This window comes from Erinaceus europaeus, chromosome 1 (genome assembly GCF_950295315.1).
Source record: "Erinaceus europaeus chromosome 1, mEriEur2.1, whole genome shotgun sequence".
Taxonomy (NCBI): domain Eukaryota; kingdom Metazoa; phylum Chordata; class Mammalia; order Eulipotyphla; family Erinaceidae; genus Erinaceus; species Erinaceus europaeus.
This window is the reverse complement of record NC_080162.1, coordinates 136,014,165-136,041,429: the sequence shown is the minus strand read 5'-3', so window position 1 is coordinate 136,041,429 and position 27,265 is coordinate 136,014,165. Positions and strand designations below refer to the sequence as shown.

General features: G+C 37.3%; 1 protein-coding gene across 3 annotated transcripts in view; it reads right to left on the bottom strand.

Moving 5' to 3' along the window:
• Positions 1 to 27,265, bottom strand: part of RSPO2 (R-spondin 2) — a 196,828-nt gene that overhangs the window by 75,990 nt on the left and 93,573 nt on the right. For all 3 annotated transcript variants that reach the window (XM_060195891.1, XM_060195878.1, XM_060195886.1), the window contains exon 3: positions 6,629 to 6,817. In XM_060195891.1, coding sequence (XP_060051874.1) covers positions 6,629 to 6,817 — 189 coding nt within the window. The remainder of the gene's footprint in view (positions 1 to 6,628; positions 6,818 to 27,265) is intronic.

Sequence of the window (27,265 nt, the reverse complement as noted above, 5' to 3'; positions counted from 1 at the left end):
CATTAATCATTTTATCCTGCTTTATTTCTTTATGTCTTTCAGCTACCAAATTGCAAACACTACTACAATCTCATCTTGATTTCCCTGGGCAAATAACTTCACCTCTCCAAAGCCCTACCCCACTAGGGAAAGATACCAACAGGCTGGGGATATGGATCTATCTATGAACATCCATGTTCAGAGAAGAAACTATTACAGAAGCCAGACCTTCCACCTTCTGCATCCCATAAAGAATTTCGGCCCATACTTTGAATGGAAGAAATGATAGGGGAAAATGACCAAAGGACTCTGAACTCCAGCTTCATAAGGCCCCGGAGAGGGAAGAGGAGGGAAACTTAAAATAATTTAAAAACTAAAAAAAAAAAAAAAAAAAAAAAAAAAGAACTTGACTCCATTAAAAAAAAAAAAAGACAGAAAAAGAAAGCAAGGGTCTGCCAGGACTGGTGGGATTGAACCTCAGCAATAATTATAATAAATCTTAATCTTCAAAAAAAAAAAAAAAGTAGTAACATGCATGGGCAAGACTTGGAAGGAAAAAAAAAGGATGACCATGGGGGGGGGGGAGGAGCAAATATATATAAATATAGATATAGAAATAAGTCAACTCATATCTGTGACCTTGGGAGAACTGCTGTAGTAGCTTCCAGTGGAGAGAATGGGGATTCAGAACTCTGGTGGTAAGAATGGTGAAGAATTGTATCCCTGCTATCTTGTAATTTAGTAAATCAATATTATGTAACTAATAAAATGTAAAAATACAAAAAATATAATAGGAATATAGAGAAAAAGAAAGAGAGAGCTAGCAAAACAAAGAATTCAACTAAGTGGAAACTCCAAAATATTGGGTGTCTGACCTAAAATTCAGCTTATTCAGGAGGATCTATAAATATCATTGATCAAGGGGAAAGGACATACATTTTCTCAGCGTCCTAGTATGCTTGGGGGTACTAAGATATCTTTTATTAAACATAATGCCTTACACTACAGTTAGCGACAGATATATAGACAACATTATCACTATAATATAAGTAGTGATTCTCAAAGTATCATCTCTGAGACAGACAACAGTGTTATCTGTGGACACGTTTAAAGATATGTTATCTCCAACCAGAAATGCTAGGGAGAAAGCCATCAATCGGTATTTTAACAAGTGATTCTGATGCACTCTTCAATTTGAAAACCACCTCACTAAGTGCTCCTTCGTTGCTACCAGAGCTATTATGAAACAAGGTACCTGTCTTTCCAATATAGGCCTCCTCCCCACTGTGTTCACTTCATCCAAGATTCCATTCCCAAGCCACATGTCAACTTCCAGTTGACTCTGCATGAGTGTCCGATTTCCTTCCTGCTCCTACTTATTCTACACCTCCCTCAAGATAGTTTCAGGTAACATTGTTCTCTCTGGCATGTTAAGACTGCTAAGATAAAGAAGAGTCAAAGATAAATATCAGATGATTTCGTTCGTATGTCGAATAGAAGTAACTAAACAAACTTGGAAAAAAAAAGAAAAGAAAGAAAAAGGGACCAACCTATCCCATACACTTTCTGTAAATTGTGGAAATTACCAAAGAAAAGGGGGGACAAATTGCATGTTAAATGTTGGGCTCAGGTAAAAATTAGTAAAGTCACGAGCCCCTTGGACTATACCTAACATGGACCTACTAACTTTTTCCAAAACAGAGACCCCAAATCTCATCTGCTATATTATTGCCTTTAGGTTCCTGATTATTTAACGATTTGTTCGGCTTTATATCTTAATGTTTTTCAGCCACCAAGTTGCAGATGCTACCATAACGCCAACCTGACTTCCCTGGGCAAATGACCTCACCAAAGTGTCCTGGAGCCCCACCTCTCCAGAGCCCTGCTTCACTAGGGAAGGAGAGAGACAGGTTGGGAATACAGATCCACCTACCAATGCCAATGTTCAGCAGAGAGGCAATTACAGAAGTCAGACTTTTTGCCTTCTACATGCCATAATTATCCCTCTGGGTGCATAGACCCAGGATCAGAAAAGGAAAGCTCATTCCAAGTGAGGGAATGGGAAACTGAGTTCTGGTGGTAGGAATTGTGTGGAATTGTATCCCTCTTATCATATGGTCTTGTCAATATTCCCATTTTATAAATATATTTAAAAAATAAAAGGGGGGAAGAGGTTGGCACAGGACTTTCCTGGTGGATGTGGTGAGTTGCACATCTACACACACAGCTATGAAACTATACCCCTGCAATCTATTTTTGCAAAGGAATGTTCAGTCATTAATAGTAAAAGTCATCCAAACAAAAACAAAACTAAAACCTCACTACAAAATACAAGTTAGCTAACTCCCAGGAACACCCTGAGTGACCCACCTGTCACTCTCATGGTTCTTTTCACATTATATTCCTGTGTTATTCTTACAATATGAATTCCCTCCCCCCACCATTTAGTAGATGGAAGATAAGCATTAAGTGTTGACTAGATATCTCTCTTTCTATCTCTCCCCCCTCTCTTTCTGAAAAAAGTCATGCCAGAACAGTGAAGCCCCAGTGAATATCATTTTAAAACATTTTTAAAAGAGTAATATGGCCAGCAAAATAGCTCACTTGGTTAGTGTGTAGCTTGTCATGTGTGTGACCCTGGTTTGAGCTGAGCCCCCACAGTATTGAAGGGAGTTTTTGATGCTGTGTTTTCTTTCACTCTGCCTTGTCTCTATTTAAAAAAATGTGGGTGCAGGTGATGGTGCATCTGGTTGAGGACATACATTACAGTGTGCAAGGACCTGGGTTCCAACCGCAGGTCCCCACCTGCAGGGGGAAAGCTTCATGAGTGTTGAAGCAGGGCTGTACGTGTCTCTCTCTCTCTCTGTGTTTCTTTTCCCTTTTATTTCCTGTCCCCTCTCAATTTCTCTCTGTCTCTACCCAATAGTAAATAAATTTAAAAATTTTAAAATATGTTAAAAAGTAATCTGAGTTTTTTTTTCTTTTCAATTTCATCCAAAATCCTCAAATTGATGTCTAGTGATTCTTTACTAACACATCTTCTCATTCCCCTAGTTTCACTCCAACTATTTTTATGTCTTCATTCAACAAGTACTAATTGGATAGCATAGGTACCAGACACTGCCCTACTGCTCAAGTACATCAACAAACTGAAATTCCTTTCCTCTTGGAGTGTACATTCTACTGGAAGGCAGGAATGAAACAGAGAAGTAAGCAGGTAAGAGGGTATTCCACAGGGTAGAACATAGAACTTTCATACATGATGTACCAAGTTTGACCCCCTAGCATCCCATCTGTCAGGGTGCTGCTCTTAATTGTATGGAATTGTACCCCTGTTATCTTACAACCTTTTTATTAAATCATTAATAAAAAATTAAAAAAATAAAAAAGCAGCTAAGTAAAATATACAGTATTTCGAGTTAAATACTGGTTTTTAGTTAAACTCTAAAGAGCTATTCTTGGCCAGCATTTCACAGAACAACTCTTTCTTCAGAAGTAAGTATCTTACTATCATGATTATGAAACGAACAAGGAACTTTCACTGCACGTCTCTCCTGTCAAGCAGTAATCTCAACAAAAAGTGAACATGGTTTCAGATCCTAAGTTGCCAGCAGCTTTGCCCACTTAAGTTGTTTGGTTCTGGCTAGAATGCAAATAACAATGAAGTATGTGCATATTATGAAAAAGAAAATAACTAATGTGAAAGAACTATGATCACCCAAAGTCCAAGATGAGACTAAAATCCTTTTTCTAAACTTTTACTTTGCTTCCCAGGGAGAGAAGCATGCTAGTTAATAAGTGTTTCCCGCTGTAATAGATAAGTAATGATTTCCTTTTGGTCACTAAGCAACTGCAACACTGATTACATCCACTTAGCATAAGTAAGTGAACCAGTGCTCACATGCAGATTCTCCTTCCAAAATTGATTTATAGTCATTATTCTCTTTCTGAGAAATGGAATCAATTTAGCTAAAATGTGCTTGTCAACCCCTGTCTGAGAATATTTCTAAGGAAGACCTTGTTAATGCACAACCATGTGATGCTTAGTAGCCATCTGTAACACTTTGCCTATAACAGTTCTATTTTATACCTAGTAACCCTGCCAGTCCTACTAAGAGTCCCTTTTCACTGTGCAATGTCCCACACTAACAGCTTTACACATGACTTAGAATGTCAGGCCAAGAACTTGAAATAAATGCTTAGAGTCATCTTACACACTTTCTTCATCTCCCTCATACACTGATAGTCTGGAATGAGAACAGGCACAGAGTATTCAGGGACTCAAATCTCACAAAATGTGATCTAGAGTAATTTGAATAGGAATCTGTTTCAAAGCAGACCCACTGTCTTATGACGAACCTTGAAAACTAGAAGACAAATCCCTAGGTAGTCAAAGCCACACACATAAAGGAAAAATGCCTATCAAAAAATTAGTCTACTCAGAAGTTGCTGGAAGTTGTAAAACTTTAATGACTAATTCAAATAATTTCATGAAGTAGAAGTAAATCCAAATTTTTTGTAATTTGAGGCAAGAAGGACATTTAATTGGAAGGGATGAGTGACTCTAAATGTCCAACAATGAAGAGCAGTCTTTTCACAGTTCCAATAGTAACCCAGGTGAGATTTCTTGTTGTTAAAGCTCATTGTTTTTACATTTGCAATGTTTTTTTCTGGTATCTAATCCTCCTTCCAAAACACTGTCCTCCGATGGTATAATTCATACTTTCTTATCTAAAGTCTACAGCTGATTTACTAGTCATGTTTAGTGTGTGGTGACAGATAACTACATCATTCATTGTACACAAAAGATGCCAACTGATATAACTGTGTAATGAATTAGGATTACTTAACCAATTAGTAATTGCAGTCCATGTTTTTTTTCTTATTCCCATTATTGCCTAAAATTTGAACTCCTTAAAGAAAAGTATGTCCCTTTGATACCTCTTTTAGAAACCTTAGATATCTATTACTTACCTTGAAGATGAAAGTCAGTCTTTAAATGATTTGGGGGAATAAAAGGGGGAAAAATGCACCTTTATCCCTATGAACATAATGTCATGCTTTAATAATCTTTTCTTACAGTTTTTAAACTTAGAACTCTGAATACTTTGAAGAAAATGAAGTATTTCAGTAACATCTATCAGTGTTGGTAGTTTACAGAAATCTAAAATGCATGCATTCTAACAAAATCAAACTGAGTGGGGCATTACAAACTCAAGTAAATGAAAAAAAGCTATAAACACTGTGGAAACTAGAGAAAATGTTGCCAATTAACAGGCACCTAAATTTCCTATTGTTGTTGCTGATAAGTGCTAAGTAGACTGCTTAGCACTTTACAAAGTTCTAACAAAAGTGTGTTTCAGATGCTTGTTGTGAGAAAATATTTACGCAATCCTGAAAAGTACGTCTTTCCCTCTGGAATACTGTGTGGACAGTCATTAAACCAGTAAAAATCTAAGTACATTATGATCCAGCAATACCACTCCTGGGCATTTATCCAGTGGGCACTCAAACTCTAACTAGAAGGGACACATGTGACCCTATGTTCATAGCTAGATTATTTATACTAGCCAAAGAATGGACGCAGACTAAATGACTCTCAACAGATGACTGGCTGAAGAAGTTACGGGGTAAGTCTTCATCTGCACTATTCCAGCCTTTAGGTCCATGATTGGCTAACAACTTGTTTGTCTTTGTATGTTAACTCTCTTTTCAACCACCAGGTGCCAGATGCTAGCAGGATGGGACCAGACTTCCCTGGACAGACAACCCCACCAATGTGTCCTGGAGCTCTGCTTCCCCAGAGCCCTTCCCCACTAGGGAAAGAGAGAGACAGGCTGGGAGTATGGATCAACCTGTCAATGCCCATGTTCAGCAGGGAAGCAATTACAGAAGCCAGACCTTCCACCTTCTGCATCCCACAATGTCCTTGGGCCCATACTCCCAGAGGGTTAAAAACTAGGAAAGCTATCAGGGTAGGGGATGGGATACAGAGTTCTGGTGGTGAGAATTTTATGGAGTTGTACCCCTCTTATCCTATGGTTTAGTCAAAGTTTCCTTTTTATAAATACAAATTTTTTAAAATAAGAAGTTATGGGCTATATATTCTATGGATTACTACCCTGAAATAAAAAAAAAATGATTTTGTGTCCTTTGGGACAAAATGGGTAAAACTGGAGGTGATTATGTTTAGCAAAATAAGTCAAGAAATGAAAGACAACCACCAGATGGTTTCACTTACATGTGGAATCTAGAAATCTGATTTACATGAACTTGTTAAAAAAAATCCTAACAAAACAGAAACAAGCATACTGTAAGACTTATGAAAACTATGGTGGTTGTCTTTGGGAAGTGGGAGGGTAAGGACACAGAACTTTGGTGTTGTGTGTGATATGGAACTGTACATTGTAATCTTACAACTTTGTAACAAGTTATTAATAACGAATTAAAAAAGAAAGAAAAAAGTACAGCTGTATGCAAAATACAGCTATGATCCCATCCACTTGTTCTTTTTCTACATTTAAACGTGGGTTATTCCTGTAGTCTACTAATATTAAACTCCTGTCCAATGAGATTTCACACCTTAGTCCATAAGCAGTGTAAGTTTGCATAAATGGTAAAGTAATATAGAAAAAATTGAACTGCTCACTTGCACATCTGTTCATATCCGGGGCTCGGTGTCCATAGTACCCTGATGGGCAGGAATGCAAGCACTCCCCATACTGTCTCATGCCTTCTCTTCGAAGAAAGAAGAACAACTTTTGTTGACACCTGCTGCAGCCATTGTCCTTTGAGCATGACAAACAACCTTTGCAAATAGGATTTGATACATAACTTGCTGTAAAAGAAAAAAAAAACACAAACGTGATCAAAGATGAGTATGATTAGACTTTTGGTCAATTCAACATGCATAGAAAATGAGTCTCTTGTCTTTCCACTATAATTACATACACACACAAACACATGCACGCTAAATAAAATATCCTTCACCCACCCCTCCCCAAAATAGTGAGTGTAATCAAACTTGGAAACAGAGGAAACTCAGAAGTAGAAATGAAACCAAATACATCAACTAAGTGATCCACTGAGATGTTAAACCCTGCAGAGGCAGATCTCATGACAGGGTTTAACATCTCAATGGATCACTCAGTTGGATCACAGGGTTTAACAGGTTTAGACCTAGATCAGGAAATAAGGAAGAACTGACATACAGTTCCACTTCTGTACATTACAAATGCTATCTAGTCATCTGTCATTGGGCATTTAGGATGCTTCTGTATTTTGGCGATTATAAATAAGGCAGTTATGAATAGAAGGGATACATATATCCCTTTGAGTCTATCTTCATATCCTTTAGACATATGACTAGGAGCAAAGTTGTTAGATTATAAGGTATTTTTACTTCTTTTTAGATTTATTATTGACTTTATTAAATCATTCATAAATTAAGTAGTATTAAATCAACCAAGTAGGTTCTGGAAGGGCTTATTCAAAATATATCTTTTTTTTTCCTAAGAAAACCCATTTTATTGCAAAGACATCATGAGCATATCACAACAATGTTGCTAAAATAGCCAGTTTCATAGATATAGAAAGTAGAATGATCAATGCTTGCTTCCTCCCCTTTAATTTTGTTATCTTATCATTGAAGAGCTAATGGTTTATGAAGTACAGTTGTTGATGTATGGGAACAATCTCATTTCACCATGATAGATATTTGCAAAACACTCTCTTTCAATTTAGGTCCTTTTCCATCATCATGCATCAAGTACCCGAAGTTGACCCCACCTCCACCCTCACAGCCCCTTCCCTGCCCCTCTTTCCCAAGGTCCTTTGCTTTGATGCAATACACCAAACCCAGTTCAAACTTCGTGTCTTCCCTTTCTGCCTTTGTTTCTTAAGTTCTGCCTATGAGTGTGATCACTCAGTGTTCTTCCTTCTCCTTCACATTTATCTTGCTTAACATGATTCCTTCAAGCCGCATCCAAGGTGAGATGAAAAAAATAATTTCATTTTTAACAGCTGGGTAGTTGGTGTATACAGACCACAACTTTGTTAGTATTGAATATCTGTGTTTCTTCCAAGTTTATTACAAATTGTTCTGCTATGCACATAGTTGTACATATTGAAAAAGGCATCAGAAAATTTGCCAACAATAAAAGTGCAAACTCAGATGACTCTAAAAATAATTTTATAAAGCCTTTATGGAAGAGATAGTACCTATACTTTTTATGCTCTTCTCTAATAGCAAGAACACAGGAATACTCCCTAACACCTTCTATAAAGCCAATATCACTATGATATGTACTGAAAGTACAGACACACACATACACACAAACTACTAGTCAATATCCCTAATGAACATATTTCTTAAGGTATTGCACATAATTCTAGCCAACAGGATATAGCAGTATATTACAAAGATTTTACATTATGATCAGATTGGAATTATCCCAGGAATGCAAGGCTCATTCAATAAATCAATAAATGGGACCTACTACCACAACAAAAGAAAATCAGAGACCATGTAATTATTTCAATAGATGCAGATAAAGTCTTTGACAAGATACAACATCCTTTCTTGATGAAAACTTTAGTTTAAATGGAAATAGATGGAAAATTCCTAAATAGACTGGGTGGTGGTGCAACTGGTTGAGCACACATGTTACATTGTGCAAGGACCCAGGTTCAAGCCCCCAGCTTCCAACTGCAAGAGGAAAGCTCACCACATCAATAGACTCAGACAAAATTTCATCCTGTGGTGACGCAGTGTTGCAAGTGTTTTTCTCTCTCCCTCTCTACCACCCCTCCCCCCCTCAATTTCTGGCTGTCTCTATCCAATAAATAAATATAAAGATAACTGAAAAAAAATTTTAAAAGAAAGAAAATTCCTAAATCTAGTTGGGTTTATATACAGCAAACCTATAGCCAACATCATACTCAAAGGTGAGAAAAAAAAGTATTCCCACGTAGATCAGGTATTCATACAGTGACCCACTATTACCATAACTGTATAGCAGTGTTGGAAGTCTGAGGCATAACAATTGTGCAAGGAAAGAGATACTAAAGGGATACAGATGGGAAAAGAAGTGGTGAAATTGTCACTATTTGTGGATTTTGTGGTAGTATATATAGAAAGTAGGAACGAATCTAGCAGGAAACTGCTGGAAATTAGTAAGAAATATTATAATGCTGCCTGCTACAAAATTAATATCCAAAAATCAGTGGCATTCTTCTATGCAAACACTATGTCAAAAAAAGACATCCCAAAATCAATCCCTTTTATTATAGTAGCAAAACTAATCAGGTATCTAGGAATAAACCTAACAAAAGAAGTAAAAAAACAAACCAAAAAAAAAACATATTCTGAAAATTTTGAGTCACTACTCAATAAAACAGAAAGAGATACAAACAAGGGGAATGGTGTACCATGTTCATGCATTGAACAAATTAACATCAAAAAGATTACTCTACTCAGAACCATATACAGACTTTATGCAATCCCCATGGAGGTATTTTTAACTAAGGATTCTCCCAACTATTTCTATAGGCATTACACCAGTTTGTATTCCAATCAACAATGTAACAGAATTCCCTTTTCTCTACACCCTTCTCAAAACTTGTAATGTAGTGTTTTTTTGATATGGAAAGTCTTCCAGATGTAAGTTGGTACTATTGTGGTACTAATTTGCATTTCTCTAGTGTTAAGTAATGTGGAACATTTCTTATGTCTGTGGACCATGTGAATGTCTTCTTAGGGCCCAGTGGTGACACACCTGGTTAAGTGAACACATTACAGCATACAAATATCTGGTTCAAGTCACTAGTCCCCAGAGCAGGATGTTTTATAAACAGTGAAACAGTGATAGAGGGTTATATCTACCTATCTATCTATCTATCTATCTATCTATCTATCTATCTATCTATCTATCTATTATCTATCTATATCTCTCTCTCCCCACACCCTCTCAGTATTTCTATCTCTATCGAAAATAAATATTTTTAAATACTAAATGAGTAGTTAAATAAATTATAGAAGTTCAAATATTTCACCTCCTTTTTCATTGGATTGTTTATTATTTTGTTGTTGAACTATATCATGTCTCAGTTACAACATTTTTACCTGAATACTATTTGACTTTTGACTTATTGAGGTGATGGGGACTGAGCCTGAGACTTCACTTAAATTATTTACTAAGACCTGCAATTGTAGAGGGAAAAAAAATCACCTCCTTGGATATAATCACTAATACAATTTGTTGCAAATAACTTTCAAATCACCCTTTACATAGGGGTGTATAATATGAAATTTGTATTTTCATAACCAATTATACTTTCACACAATCTCATAATTTATTGAATTTCAGTTGAACTGCAAGAAAACTTCATAATAAAGAGCCAAACCTGGGACTGAGGAGATAGCATAATGGTTATGCAAAAAGTCTAGCCTGAGACTCCAAAGGTTCCCAGGTTCAATCCCCAGCACTGCTACAAGCCAGAGCTGAACAGTGCTTTGGCATAAAAACAAAAACAAAAAACCTTTAAAAATGACAATAATAAAAGAAAAGAAAAAAGAGGAGAGAAGAAAAGAGAAAAAAAAAGGGAGTCAGGTGGTAGTGCAATGGGTTAAGGGCTCATGGCACAAAGCACAAGGACCAGCGTAAGAATCCAGCTCAAGCCCTGGGCTCCCCACCTGCAGGGGAGTCGCTTCACAGTCAGTAAAGCAGGTCCGCAGGTGTCTATCTTTCTCTCCCCCTGCCTTCCCCTCCTCTCTGTCCTATCTAACAACAACAACATCAATAACAACAACAATAAGAACTATAACAACAATAAAAATAAGGGCAACAGAAGAGAAAATAAATATTAAAAAAATAAAGAAAAGAAAACCAGACCTGTATCACTCATTTCTTAGCAATGTAATCCTTTTCTTGTGTTGGACTTTTTCTGCCTTTCCTTAACACCAATCGGCACATTATTTGCACTGAATTAAAAAATGCTAATATTAAAAAAAAAAAAGAGGGAGCCAGTTGGCACATCAGGTTAAGCGCACATATCACGAAGCACAAGGACAGCATAAGGAACCTGGTTCAAGCACCCAGCTCCCCACCTATAATGGAATCACCTCACAGTCGGTGAAGCAGGTCTGCAGGTGTCTATCTTTCTCTCCCTATCTTCCCCTCCTCTCTCGATTTCTCTCTGTCTTATCAAACAACAATGACAGCAATAACAACAGCAACAATAAACAACAAGGGCGACAAAAGGGAAAAAAATAGCCTCCAGGGGCAGTAGATTCATAGTGCAGGCACCAAGCCCCAGTGATAACTCTGGAGGCAAAAAATAAAAAAGGAAAGAAATGTTATGCGTACCTCCTGCCTTATCTTAACCACTACCACCACCAATTATCCCCAACATCACTTTTATGAGGTCCACAACCAGTTTTCCTATCATTAATTTAAGACCTCATCCTCAGTGTTTGGTTTCCTCACAATTCCTATAACTCCAGTCTTTGCTCAAAGTATTCTTTCTCCTATCCCTTCCATGACAATGTCTCCTCCTACAGACTTCATTGCAACACTCTTATGATTTCTCATTGTCATAATTCAGGGCCTTCTGTGTCTCGATTAGACATTTAGGGACCCTATGCACACACCCAATTCACTCTGTGTCACACTACATCCTATTATTGACTCAATTTTCCTTTTTACCATGTGTACTGTATAATTTGTTATACTTTACTCTGATATGATTTATATGAATTGTGGTTTATAAAGCATTTTCACATAACTGGTAGAATAGGTTCATATGATTTACAATTCCTTCAGCTGCTTTTCAAACAGGCTTTATTCTGATATGGCTACTACTGTCCTAAGCAGAGCAGAAGAGGTGAATAGATATGTTTCAAAAGCTGGGGTATAGTTCAAGTTCTATATCAGAAAGTGGTAAAGCTAGGGGCTGGGTGTATAGGTTGTAAAAATGTAGGTGAATATAGTCAACAACTTTGTGGTGAGAAAACAGTTTGGACAGGACAGACAATGACTGGGAAACCCCAACTCCTTTAAAGATTGAGTTGACTAAAAGCACAGTCAACCTTAAACACAAAGCCTCATGGAGGTACAACTTGTAGCCCTTTTGTGAAAAAGAAAAACCCTTTCATAGATGTAGCCAAAAGTGTGAGAGATAGCATAATGGTTATGCAAACAGAATTTAATGCCTGAGACTCAGAGTCCCCAGGTTCCTTTCATAAGCCACAGCTGAGCAGTGCTCTGGGAGGGAATGGGGGAGAGTAGGAAGAGTGGTCAAGAGACTGAGGCCAGGACTCAGGTTGCTAGCTTAAGTGGTCACATATGAAAAGCAGCCTCACTCTACAACCTGTCTGAGGGTAGTTTATAGGCTGTTCTCCTTTCAATATTAACTACAAATTTGAAAAGGCAGTATCAAGTTATTCAGGCTCAAATTTAGCTTCATTTAAAAAAAAAAGAATTCAGAATATTTACATACATAGCAGAGTAGTTTTAAGACTCTGTACCACAGCCATTACAAACTAAAGTTGAAGCTATACTTATTTTCAGTTCAAAAGTTAAACCAAAAGTCCTGTATCGCCATAAATCACGCTTCATAGTAGGAAGTACAGAAGGGAAAAAAAAAAAAACTACACAACGACAGAACTGATGGAAATTACAGACTTTTTGCTTTGTTTTTGATGTATCACAAGCCAACTTTCATCTTGGCCACAAAGATTTCAGAGTCAACAGATTGCTCTCTACATGTTTAAGGTATCCTTAAGATCATCAAAGTATTATTGCATTTACTTGGCCCTTGATTTAGTGAAAATGAACTAGAAAATACTTACCTGCCAAAGTTACATATCTTTATATCCCCACACATGAGAAATTCTATTAAAGCCAAAGAGATGTGAGTCACACCATCCAAAGAGCTCTCTTTTGCCCACACCATCTTTCTTAGTCATTAATAGTGTTACTCAGTTGTAATGAAGAGCACATTCAGTATTTGTAATTAGACGCTTCATGCTCCAAATCTTATACAAATGTTTCACTCTAGTTGGCCATTGTCTCGTATCAATTATTGTAGAGTATCTATACTATAAACCTATAGAGGATCAATTCAGTGCAAGTAAGAAGTAAGTGTGATCACTTCCCTCTGTTTAAATTCAGACAAAAATAGACCTTTATTGGTGTACTGCACCAAAGTAAAAGCCTCTGGGGTGGTGGGGGGAGTGTTCAGGTCCTAGAAAATGATGGCAGAGGAGGACCTAGGTAGAGGGTTAGAGTGCTATATGGAAAACTGAGAAATGTTACACATGTACTAACTACTGTACTTTATTGTCAACTATAAACCATTCGTCCCCCAGTAAAGAAAAAAACAGACCTTTAAATATGACCTCAGTAATATATTAAGATGTTGATAAGTCAAGTGGCTCTGTCTGTTGCTAGGAGACTTAATTCAAGTGTGCAGGTGAACAAACAGATCTTAATTTCCAGCTTTGATGACCATGTTTATTTTTTTTTTGTCAACTTCAACTTTTCCAACCCCAAACCCTGCTGTGATCCAAAGCCTCATCATTCCAACCAAAATACTTTTTCTAAATCTAGACCCACCCAAAATTCCAAAGATGAAATATATCACATAGAACATTAACAGTCCTCAAAAAAAATTGTATTCCAATAGTTTGAACACAAGCTTACATATAGGGGAAGGGATCTGTGCATAAAAAAAAAAAAAAACAAGAGGGACACTGGAAGATGACTTATGTGGTAGGGCACATGCTAGGAGGGTTATCCAAGTTCTAGGGCCAATACTAGATAATAGTGCCAAGACACCCGAAAAGCTCTAATGTGGCATTTTTCCTTCTGTCTAACTTTCTATCTGAAATTTTAAAATTGGAAAATGTTGGCATGGGAGCAGTGAAATTACACATGCACTAGGCCCCAGAGCTTCCTCCATTTCTGTAGCACATCTGTTTTGGTTATCACCTTTCCTTTCCTGACTCTGATTCTCCTGTCTCCTCTTCTTCCTCCTCATGTTCTTCCTCCTCATGTTCTTCCTCCTCTTTCTCTTCCTTGATTGAGAAACAGAGGTTCTCAGGGGTCAGGTAGTATCGAAGCGGGATAAGTGCACATGGCGAGAAGTTCAAGGACTGGTTTAAGAATCCTGGTTCGACCCACCAATGTGTCCTGGACCTCCACTTCCCCAGAGCCCCACCCTACTACAGAAAGAGAGAGACAGACTGGAAGTATGGATAGACCTGTCAACGCCCATGTTCAGTGGAGAAGCAATTACAGAAGCCAGACCTTCTGCAACCCACAATGACCTTGGGTCCATACTCTGAGAGGGTTGAAGAATGGGAAAGCTATCAGGGCAGGGGATGGGATAGAGAGTTCTGGTAATTGTATGGAGTTGTATCCCTTTTATCCTATGGTGTAGTCAATTTTTTCTTTTTATAAATAAAAAATAAAATAAAGAATCTCAGTTCGAGCCCCCAGCTCCCCACCTGCAAGGGGATCGCTTCACAAGTGGTGAAGCAGGTCTTCAGGGGTCTATCTTTCTCTCCCTCTCTGTCCTCCACTCCTCTCTCAATTTCTCTCTGTCCTATCCAACAACAATGACATCAATAACAATAACCACAACCACAATAAAACAAATAAACATACCAAAAAAAAAAAAAAAAGCACAAGTGCAACTAAAGGGGAAAAGGAGCAGTAGATTTGTGATGCAGGCACCAAGCCTCAGCAATAACCCTAGAAGCAAAAAAAAAAAAAAAAAAAGAGAGAGAGAAAGAGAGGTTCTTTCTCCTCGCTCCTCGGTCTCATGACAATGTCTCTGGTTCTTTACCTCAATGGAGGAGAAGGAGCTAGAGGAGTCCCCGAGTTGACAACACACACACACACAAACAAACACACACAAAAAACTTAAATATGTACACTGCCAAGTTCAAACTCACCTATGCAATCAAGGTCATGAATTAACAAACTGCACAAGATTTGAACAAAATAAACATCTTAGGATACATTTTATATATATATATATATAGTTTTATATACAATTATAAATATGTTTGAAGAGGGGAGGAAGAGAAAGAACAACAAGAATGAGGCAAAAACCAAACAACAATTGTATCATTAACAAGGACAACAAGAGGAAAAAATCATTATAAGTAGAATCCTGTAGAAGTAATTCTAATTATGTGAGTGATATTCGTCTTAAGTGACAAAGTGCATGTAGATGTGAAATGACTGCTAGTATTTTTTTAATTTGATCTCTTAAGTAGAACCCAGGTTTTTCACATTTTATTCTATTATTATGTTGCATAGCTGTTTCTAATATAACATTAACTTTTCCTAAGTGCTCCCCTGTTACTGGAACTAGTCCTTGCCAAGCAAGATGAAATCAAAATTCCTCCTAGGTGAAAGCATCTCTTCCTGACCAAGGGTAGAGATTTCAAATTCTGAAAATAGTGGAATTGAAAAGTGGACCATTGGCATTTTAGCAATCCATCTATACTGATTAAATATATTTACAAGTTCAACAGACATTTAAATTAATAATATTTGGTATTAGTATTTAATGAGACTTACCATAAAAGTACTTACATATGCCTCTGCCTAATCCCTAATTGAAGACATATGTTGAAAACAAATTCTATGTCTGACAGTAAATCTGGGGAACATCCATGTTTGATACCATACAAATAAAGTTGGGTAGAGATGTTCCCAGTAGAAGTTAGAAACATTTAAGATAAAACACCTTGAAGATAGGGTTGTTAAAATATCAATAGCTCATCTGGATAAAGCATTTCCTTTACCATACTTTTGACCCAGGTTCAAGACCAGCCAGTACCTGATTAAAGGAAGCTTCAGTGCTGTGGTTTCCCTCTCTCATTCTCTCTCTCTCCATATATATCTTTTCCTCTACCTGAAAAAGTGAGCCTAACACAGTGAAATACCAGAGTTGACAAAGGAAAAATCTCCTTACATATGTGTACTATCAAGTTCAAACTCAACTGTGCAATCAAGATCATGAATTAATCAACTACACAAGATCTGAACAAAGTGTCTATATTTGGATATTTTGCTTAGTTTTATATCAGTTGTATATATGTTTAAAAATCATACTTTGATCTTTAATGCAAGATCAAGAAGCTTTAACACCCCAGATACTCACCAATACAATCATGTTCTAGATTTTTTTAAAAGTATGTTATAATAAGTGTTATCAAGCTTAGAGACCATTTCTGAAATGTCTAGTGACATTTCAGAAAGGTTAGATTAGTAAAGCATGAATTTAATTTTTAAAAAGGCTTAATAAAACACAAATGAGTGTCAGTCATATCCCAGCCTAGAGTTTAAGTGAAAAGCTAAAGTCGAACATAGGAAGTATTCAAGTGAATTAGTTCGATTTAGAAGTCAGTTAGAAACTTCATCCAAAACAATCTTTTACCACTTTTTTAAAAAAAATAGCATACATACGTGTCTATGCTGACAAAAAAACTAATAAAAATCATGAGTCCTCTATTCAGCATAGAAAATACCGAAAGTGATGAAATATTCTTCACTATTTAAACTCAACTTGATAGGCCAGGCTTTAAGGAATGATACTCTTTTCCCCTTCCCCTTTTCCCCTTCACCTCCATCCCCTCCCCTGATAGCTTTCCTATTCTCTAACCCCCTGGGAGTATGGGCCCAGGGTCATTATGGGTTGCAGAAGGTAGAAGGTCTGGCTTCTGTAATTGTTTCCCCACTGAACATGGATGTTGGCAGGTAGATCTATACTCCCAGCCTCTCTCTTTCCCTTGTGGGGTGGGGCTCTGGGGAAGTGGGGCTCCATGACACATTGGTGGAGTTGTCTGCCTAGAGAAGTCCAGTTGGCATCATGTTACCATCTGGAATCTGGTGGCTGAAAGAAGAGTTCACATATAAAGCCAAACAAATTGTTGACTAATCATGAACTTCAAAGGCTGGAATGAATAGTGCAGATTAAGATTTGGGGTCTCCATTTTGTAGATAGTTAGTAGGCCTATTTTAGTTATATTCCAAAGGGCCCATGACTTATCTTCTCCAGTTGGTAATAACCACAGCAATTAGTTGATGAGGTCAGAGAAAACAAAGTAGTAGGAGATGGCTCATTTTTTCCAAGATATATGATGTTATGAAACAAGGGAAGAAACGTGCCTTGGGTTACATAAAATAAACCACTTGCTCAAATCCATGAAAGAAGAAGGGGAAAAAAAAAAAAAAAAAAAAACTCTACTCTTAAAAAACAGTTCCCATGTCAGAAGAAAAGTAAGCTAAAGTTAGAATGGATGCAATCCTATAAACTGTAATAAGAAAGTGCTGTGTAGTATAGATTAGTCATGCCAAGCAATGGCCTGAGCTTTCACAACATACTTAAAAGACCCCATGGAAATGTTGACAGACTGTTGGTGCTAATGGTAACTTCAACATGAGCAGATCCAAATATATACATTTAAGAAGATTGCAAAACCACCACTCTCACAGGGTCACATGTTTACATAAGGAGATAATCCAATTATTTAAATGGGGGGGCAAACTGCTCACAGAGCCAGATTTTTTATTCCATAAAGTGCTTAAATACTTCTTATACTAACATGATTTCAAAAATAGTTTTACATATCCTATTGTAACTCAAGCGTCGTAGTATCTGACTTACCCAACTGCTTAGGAGGGGAAAACATTTCTCCCTCCCTACTTCCCTCCAGCAGATTCAACTGTATTCTAAAAGTGGGTGGGGGAGGAGGAGCATGGAGTCTATTCAATGTATACTCCCATCCTGCATATTATTCAACTACCTGTCACATGCCACCTGCTTCCTAGAATAGAAGCAAGTTTAGTCACTCCTGCCTATTTCATTATTTTAATTTTCAAACAATAAGTGGAAAGAAAACTGGATGGCTTATTTGGTGTCATAAACACAGCTCTCAGGAAGAATCAGAGTCATAACGAACCAGATGAAAGACTCCATGTGTTTTAGATCTGGAAACTTGCATGGGTCATTCCACTGTGTTTTAAAATTGGGGTTGAAGACTGTTGACTACAGTGTCCTAGAGAAAGGTTTCTTCAAACAAATGAAAAAAAAATTGGTTACCTTAATGAAAACCATACTAGAAAACCTTTAGGGTTGACAAACACTCCACAGTAACTACTCAAAGATACAGTAACATGCAAAAAAAAAAAAAAAAAAAGAGTGAAAGCTTTATTATATTCTCAGTATAGATCACTGTTGATAAAACTTCACAGTAACAGAAAATCAGAATTATTCACTAAGTCTACACAGGATTGAAATCTCAGTTTTGTAATGAAATTGACGCTCATGAGCAGTTAGTTTTGAAATGTCTATGTGCTAAATTCACAGAAGTCCATCACTTAGAGCCAGTTTGAAATGTAATACTTTAACCAGCCTCACTATAAGGAAGTTCCATCTACTCAGAAACAAGAAGTAATGAAAAACAAAGAAAATAAAATGAAAATTCTTCTTCTTTTTTTTTTTTTTTTCCTTTTTACCAGAGCACTGCTCAGCTCTGGCTTATATTGATGTGGAAGATAGAACCTGAGACATTGGAGCCTCGGGCATAAGAGTCTCTTTGCATAACTATTGTGCTATATACCCCTAAGAAAATAAAATGAAAAAAGGTAGAGAACAGAAAATGTACTTTGGAGAATATGCTACCTGATAAGTTAAAGGTTACATGCTTTTGTATACTTCCAAGTAATGTATATTACTCAATTTCTATTTATCAAAGTGAATAAGCATATCTGAGGCTAAGGAAACCTTTTCAAAATCGTATCATTATCAGTGATCGAATTCATCTCTGACCTCTCACTTCAAACTCTATTGCTTTTACTTCCCCATGAAGTGACTGTGTATAGCATCCAGGCAGAGAATGAGTTTGACCATGATTAAAAATCTAAGAACACTCTCTCTTTCACTCTTTCTTTCAACCTTTTATTTATTTATTGTTGGGTAGAGAGAGAGAAATTGAGAGAGGAAGGGAAATAAAAGCGGAAAGAGACAGAAAGATACTTAAAGACCTATTCTACCACTCATGAAGCTTCCCGCCCCTGCAGGTGGGGACCAGGGGTTTGAACCCAGGTCCTTCTGTACTGTAATGTGTGCACTTAACCAGGTGCACCACTGCATCCAGAATGTTCTTTCAAGTTAGACTTTATCCTTATAATTTTCTCTGACCCTTTGCTATTTTGTTATTGTTGTTGTTTTTTTGCTTGTTTTATTTACAACAAAATAGGGGCACCAGTCTAACTCCTAGCATAACTAGGACAGTAACAAGTCTCATAAGGGACCAAAATAAGATAGGTGTCTTCTACCGCAGTGCTTCAGAAATAAAAAGTAGATAGATAGATATAAATAAATAAACCAACAGAGGAGGGGAGTTCTTCTGGAAAAGGTTAAAAAGAGGAATTATAAACGGATAGTCTTTAACTCTGAACATTCAGAAAAAGATGAGAACTCTGAAAATGGGATTGCCATTTTACAAGTTCAAAGAAGACAAAAAAAAAAAAATCTCCCATGAACCATGCAATTTCCTGCAAATGGGACACTCTCCTCATCTTTGAAGACAGAGCCCATCCTAGTGAAGGAGTCTTTGAAGTGACACAGCAAGCATACCTATGTAATTAGAAAGGCTGAGTACACATCCAAATGAGCAGAATAAGACTTAAAAGATGCACTTAAGGTAAAAAGTATGGACTGACTGGCAAAAGGAGAAACTTCTGCTCTATTTTTTTTTTTTTGCCACTGTTTGCTAATCATGGTTTTCCACAACTCATTCCAAACCAAATGCACATTACATATATATTTGGAAAACCAAAAACAAATTGCATATTCAGTAATAGAAAAGTAAAACAGGGGGTTGGTGGGGGCACATCTGGCTGAGTGTACTTGTTACAATGTGCAACGATCCAGGTTCAAGGCCCCAATCCCCACCTGCAGGGGGAAAGTTTTGTGAGTGGTGAAGCAGTGCTGCAGGTGTCTCTCTGTCTCTTTCCCTCTCTATCTCCCTCTTCCCTCTTGATTTCTGGCTGTCTCTATTCAATAAATAATTAAAGATAATTTTTAAAATTTTTAAAAAGTAATATCTGTTCAGAGGTATATATGTTAATATAGATATAACTATATACATATTCCTATAGTTAAATGTATATAAAAACAAACATGTATTTTCTGAACATTGTGTGCAAAGTATGGACCTAATGTTCTTCTACATCAAAGCACTTTAAGTATTTTATATGCATTTCCCCAAAACAGTCTTTAAAAGCCACACTGTTATAATAACATTTTCTAATCCACATCCCATATTCAAATTATTTCCAAGTTTCCTTTATGTCTTTTTATGTCTTTTCTAGACTAGAAGTCCATCTAAGATTATGCATTGTATTAAATTGACTATATTCAGTCTGCTATAGTCTGGAGAAATTCCTCTTTCTTGATATTAATATCTTGTAAAAGAATAAGTCAGTTATTTTAAAAAGTATTATTTGGGTTTATCCCACATAATTGGCCCAGTATTTTGGAAAATATATATATAAAGTGATATTACATGCTTCCCTTTTGCAGTTCAAAGTGGCATTTGATGAATTTCACTTAATTATTGGCGATGATATTTTCTTTTATGATTAAATAATAGGTTACAAGTTTATAAGATTACAATGTATAATTCAACACCATCCCCACCACCAATATTCTGTGTCTCCACCCTCCCAACTTCCCAAAGATAACAGATAACCACCATAGTTCTCACAATGTCTTAGAAAGTTTTACTTTTCTTTTTCTTTCTTTCTTTTTTTTTTTTTTTTGCAAGTTCATGTGTACCACTTCTCTAGATTTCACATGAGTGAAACTATCTGGTAGTTGACTGTCATCTCTTATTTTACTTATTTCGCTAAGTATAATCACCTCGTTTCATCCATTTTGTCCAAGAGAACACAATATCATCTTTTTTTGATTGCAGAGTAATATTCCGTAGAATATATATCCCATTACTTCTTGAGCTAGTCATTTGTTGATGGGCATTTAGGTTGCTTCCACTCTTTGGCTAGTGTGAATAAAGTAGCTATAAACATATGAATGCATATGTCCCTTCAAATTAATGATTCTAGGTCCCTTGGATAAATGCCTAAGAGTGGTATTGCTGGGGAATCAGGTAATTCCATTTTTATTTTTTTTAAGTTATTTATTTTCCCTTTTGTTGCCCTTGTTGCTTTTTATTGTTGCTGTAATTATTATTGTTGTTGTTAGATAGGACAGAAAGAAATGGAGAGAGAAGGGGAAGACAGAGAGGGGGAGAGAAAGATAGACACCTACAGACGTGTTTCACTGCTTGTGAAGCGACTCCCGTGCAGGTGGGGAGCTGGTGCTCAAAGCGGGCTTCATGCCACATGCACTTGACCTGCTGTGCTACCACCCGACTCCCCCCCATTTTTGTTTATTTAAGGACTCTCGATACAATTTTCCAAAGGGCCATACCAGTTTGCATTCCCTTGATGATGTAATTTTTATTACTCAATTAAGGTGTTTTTACTATTTTCCTTCATTAATTTTTTCTCATCATTGTTGGAACTTTACTATTCTGAGATGACTTTTTCAGGTAGACAGACAGGTAGGCAGGCAGATAGAGGAGGTGGGGGAGATACCAAAGCTCTGAACCTCCCCCAGTGCACTGAGGGACCAGGCTCAATCACGGTTCAGATGACAGCAGAATAGGCACCACTCCAAGCAAACTATCTTGCCAGTCACTTCAGTCTTTTAAATATTTTTTTAGAATGATGGAGTGAGACTGTACAAACTCCCATATAGCATCAGCTCTAGTTTTCGTATTTCTTGACAATGACTTTAGAGTCTTGGAAAAGTTATCTTGCTGAATACCCTACAATCTACATTTAAATGATTATGACCAGATTTGCCTACTTATTATCATGTACATGATTATTTAATTCAGATAGTGATCGTCCCCATTCTATCACCAGCGTGTGAAAAATTACTGGAAAAAATATATATATCACTCTGGATATGACTTGTTATTCCAAGGTTGGTAGATCTTCTTTATGAGAGAGAAATAAGGCCCAAATCATGCAGTATCACAGAAAATGCATGTGCCTTCCAGTGAGATGAAGTGGGGAGTACATACCTATGTAAAAATACTATCAATGATGCATTCTTGTAGTGACTTCCAATTTCTAATCAAAGTTCATTTTGTGGGGGGTTTAAAAGTTATAGAAATCTGTTTCTTGGGCTAGGTGGTGTCATACTTGGTTGAGCGGACATGTTACAATGTGCAAGGACCTGGTTTTGAGCCCCCATTTCCCACCTGCAGGGGGAAAGCTTCACGAGTGGTGAAGAAGTGTTTGTCTCTCTACCTCTCTATTGCTCCCTTGCCTCTTGATTTCTGGCTATTCCTATCAAATAAAGATAGTAGCAAAAACAAATAAAAGAAATCTGTTTCCATTTGTTTTATTTTTACTCACAGCACTTTAGGAACAACATATTTCAAAAAAAGAGTTCTTAAAACAAAGGAAAACAAAGAGTCAGTACATGGTGGAGATGGGCCATTTGGCTTCTGTTCAAGAGAATCATTAGACTTGAGTAATGTATGTATACATGTGTATTGGGCAAGCACATCTACACAGACATGTGCATATGCACATCTAACTCCACGAGAGTGGAGTTAAAGGGAAAATGAGCTCTATTCTGGCAAAATCAGCTCATGAGTATGGTATTTAAGTATTTCTGCTGTTGCTGCATAATTTTAGGCATCAACAGAGACAGATCAAAATCAAAATCATTTGGCCTGATCCTGCCAAGGCAACTGAAGGTGGGATTTGAAATAGATTATATTATAATTCTTTTTTAAAAAATATTTTTATCTATTTATCATTGAATAAAGACAGAGAGAAATTGAGAGGGGAGGGAGAGGCAGACAAGGAGAGAGATAGAGAGATACCTTCAGCACTGCTTCACCACTCATGAAGCTTTCCCCATGCAGGTGGGGACCAGGCTCTTGAACCTAGGTCATTGAGCACTTTAGTGTGCACACTTAACCAGGTATGCCACCACTTGGCCCCCTTATGTTCTAATTCTTAAGCTGGTAATTTTGTATGATCCATAAATTAGGCTATAAATATCCAAATGGCCCTGGCAGTGAAAGGGTTCTCCACCCTGCATTCCAACTACAAGGGAATACTAGTCACATAAGAAGAGTTCTGATAGAAAGAATATCAAACAGAGGTTTCCATCCAATGGTCACAAACTATTTACTTTGAAAAATTATTTTTTTGTTTTTACCTACATTATAGTTTCTTTCCTTTTTTTTTTTTTTCTTCCAGGCTCAGCGCTGACACTACAGATCCACTGCTCCTGGAAGCCATTTTTTCCATGTTATTGGATAGGACCATGAGAAATCGAGAAAGGAGGTAGAGACAGAAAGGAAGAAAGAAAGGTAGACACCTGCAGACCTGCTTCACGGCTTATGAAGTGTTCCTCCTGTAGGTGGGGAGTGAGGGCTCGAACCCAGTCCTTGCACTGTTCCTTGCACATAGTACTTAACTGGGTGCATCACCACCTGGGCCTCCTCCCACATATTTTCCAAGACTTTTTAAATATGAATATCTGTATTTCCTGGATGCTCTTGAGCTATCAAATATGTAGTGCCCACATTTGTGATTAGTAATTAATTAATGGGAGTCTGTTTGTGGCACAGCAGGTTAAGCGCACGTGGCGCAAAGCACAAGGACCAGCGTAAGGATCCCAGTTTGAGCCCCCTGCTCCTCCCCTGTAGGGGAGTCGGTTCACAGGCAGTGAAGCAGATCTGCAGGTGTCTGTCTTTCTCTCCCCCTCTGTCTTTCCCTCCTCTCTCCATTTCTCTCTGTCTTGTCCAACAATGATGACATCAGTAACAACAATAATAACTACAACAATAAAAAAATATATAAGGGCAACAAAATAAATAAATAAATATTTTTTAAAATAATAAACTAATAACCAACTGCCTCCACTCCATAAGCACCCAGTTTTTAGTACAGCATTCTTCAAGTTTTGGCATGTACCCTATCGCGTCCACAGTCGATGCATAACCTCTGAGAATCACCGTCCACAAAGAAGAAAGAACACTAGAATTCATGATGTCAAGGACACTCTCCTAATCTCTAATTCTGTTACTAACTAGGAAATAGAAGTCATCCTACATACCAGTGCAAGCTTCTCACTATGAATTAATCATCAGAAGAAGAGAACTTTTTCATGATAGCCTAATAGAGACCTGATGGATGGTATAACTTCAATGAAAACTATTTTAAAAATAATGAAAATTCTCATTAGCGTTATACAGATACAATGAAAACCACTTGGTAAAACTGTTTTAAAGATCATGTTTCTCCAGCGTCCTACCCCACTAAGGAAAGATAGAAACAGGCTGGGGATATGGCTCCACCTGCCAATGCCCATGTCCAGCAGAGAAGCAATTATGGAAGCCAGAACTCCCACCTTCTGCACTCCATAAAGAATTTAGGTCCATGCTCCCAGAGGGATAAAGAATAGGGCACTTTCCAGGAGTCGGGCGGTGGCACAGTGGGTTAAGTGCATGTGGCGCAAAGTGCAAGGACCGGCTTAAGGATCCCGGTTTGAGCCCCCAGCTCCCCACCTGTAGGGAAGTTGCTTCACAAGCGGTGAAGCAGGTCTGCAGGTGTCTATCTGTCTCTCCCCCTCTGTCTTCCCCTCCTCTCATCATTTCTCTCTGTCCTATCCAACAATAATGACATCTATAACAACAACAATAATAACCACATCAATGTTAAACAACAAGGGCAACAAAAGGGAAAATATATAAAATTAAAAAAAAGAATAGGGCATTTTCCAATGGAGGGGATGAGATATGGAACTCTGGTGGTGGGAACTGTGTGGAACTGTATCCCTGTTATATTACAGTCTTGTTAATCATTAAATCACTATTAAAAAATTTAAAAAGTAAATAAAGATAATGTTCACAGATGTGTGATCTTCCTTTACCACAGGGCATTGAGTCTCAAAATCCCCTTCTTCCACTGTTGGACAGTAGTTAATGGGAAGGGGTAGAGAGAGCTTGTTTTCTCCTTTACATCACTTGGAAGGTCATAAACATCCTAGAGTGAACTTATATAGCTCTTAATTGTATATATATATATATATATATATATATATATATATATATATAGTAAATAAAAGGTAAATTATTATTCTGTTTCCAAATATACTTTAACATTTATTTATTAGCTAGAGAAAGAAATCAATAGAGGGACATAAAGAGGTAAAGAGAAATACTTGCAGCACTGCTTTACCACTCAGGAAGCTTCCCTTCTGCAGGTGGGGGCTGGGGTCCAAATATTTTCTAAGAAGGAATTTAACATTATTTATTGGATAGAGAAAGAAATTGAGAGAGAAGAAGTGGGAGGGAAAGAGAGGAGAGCAAAAGAGAAGGAAAGTGAGAAGAGAAGGGAAGAGAGAAAGAGAGAGACACCTGTGACCTGTGGCACTACTTCACTTTGAAGCCCCTTCCTCCCACTGAAGCTGAGGACAGGTATTTAAACCCATGTACTTGAGCACTGCAACATGTGTGCTCGAACAGATACACCACCATATAGCCATCCAAATATTCTTAATTTAGAAAATAATTTGACTTTTCAAATGATTCCAATACCAAAGTATAATGGATAATTTCTCTGTTTTCTTTTTCACTTTGGGTTACTCAAGTTTCACATATGAAATTGAGAGAAAACCTTTTTTTATTATCTTTCAGATAAATCACCAGTGTAATACAACGCAATGCCAAGTTGGATGTGTGTGCCTTTGAACCACGCACACTGAATGTGCATAGAGCAAAAAATTGAGTAGGGAAGAGTGACTGTCTCTTTAAAAAAAAAAAAAAAATCCTAATTTGCTTAAAATACACACAGGAACCCAAAGGCTTTAATAACCTTAATTACAATTTCCTCCAAGTAGAACATTCATAAGCTTCAAATCCTTTTACTGAGTTTTATTGCCAGTAATTAGGCAAAGCACATAGAACTTAAGAGGATTGTGTGTATGTTTAAGATTTAAGAGAATCAAGAAACATTTGTGTCATCTAGTGCCCCAACCCCCAACTTTTAGTATAGGATGGAAATGTTTAGGAAGGGGAAAAAAAGAACACTGGGAAGAATTTGGAATAGGTGAAAAAAAAAAGGAATGTCAGGATTAGTTCAGCATCCAAATATAGTGTTTGAATCCTACTCATATAAATAATTTGTATTATGATGGCAGAGGAGGACCTAGTGGGGGTTGAACTGTTATATGGAAAACTGGAAAATGTGGGGCCAAGCAGTGGCCCACCTGGCTGAGTGCACATGTTACAATGCACAAGGTTCAAATCCCCGGCCCCCACCTGCAGGGGGAAAGCTTCATGAGTGGGGAAACAAGGCTGCAGGTCTCTCTCTCTTCCTCTCTCCCTCTCAATCTCCCCTTCCCTCTGGATTTCTGTCTCTATCCAAATAAATAGTAAAAAAAAAAAATTGAAAACAAAAAGAAAACTGGAAAATGTTATACATGTACAAACTACTGTATTTTCCTGTCAACTGTAAACCATTAATCCCCTAGTAAAGAATTTTTTTACAAATTAAAAAATAATAATTTGTATTAATTATTCCTTAAACTTTCCAAAAACATTCTGAGAAAAATCTGAAGTCAAGATTGGTTTCTAAAACTATAGCACAGGGGGCTGAAGGGATAGAGAGAGCCAGAAATAAAGAGGGAAGTGGGTTATAGAGAGGAAGAAGAGACAGGAGACACTGGCAGCCCTGCTTCACTACTCACAAAGCTTTCCCCCTGCAGGTGTGGACTGGACGCTCAAACCCAGGTCATTGCACATTGTAAAATGTTCAATACCAAAAAATCTAAAACTACAGCACAATATTAGCTAGCAAGGTTTTAAAATAATACAACATAAAATGTGGTCCTCACAACTATAGCAGGAGAATTGTTTGCAGACAGAATCATAGACCTCATCTGGTGAAGCTAAAATCCACATTACAAAAAATCCCCAGTAATTTTTCTTAAGTTGCCTTCAGACATTCGGCTCAAGATTTTTAATACACCCCCCCAAAAAAAAGTAGTAAAGAAAATATAGCTCTGGGGGAGGGAAAATAGCATAACGGTTAAGCAAAGAGACTCTCATGTCTGAGGCTCAAAAATGTCAGGTTCAGTCCCCCCAAGCACCATAAGTGTGTGTGTG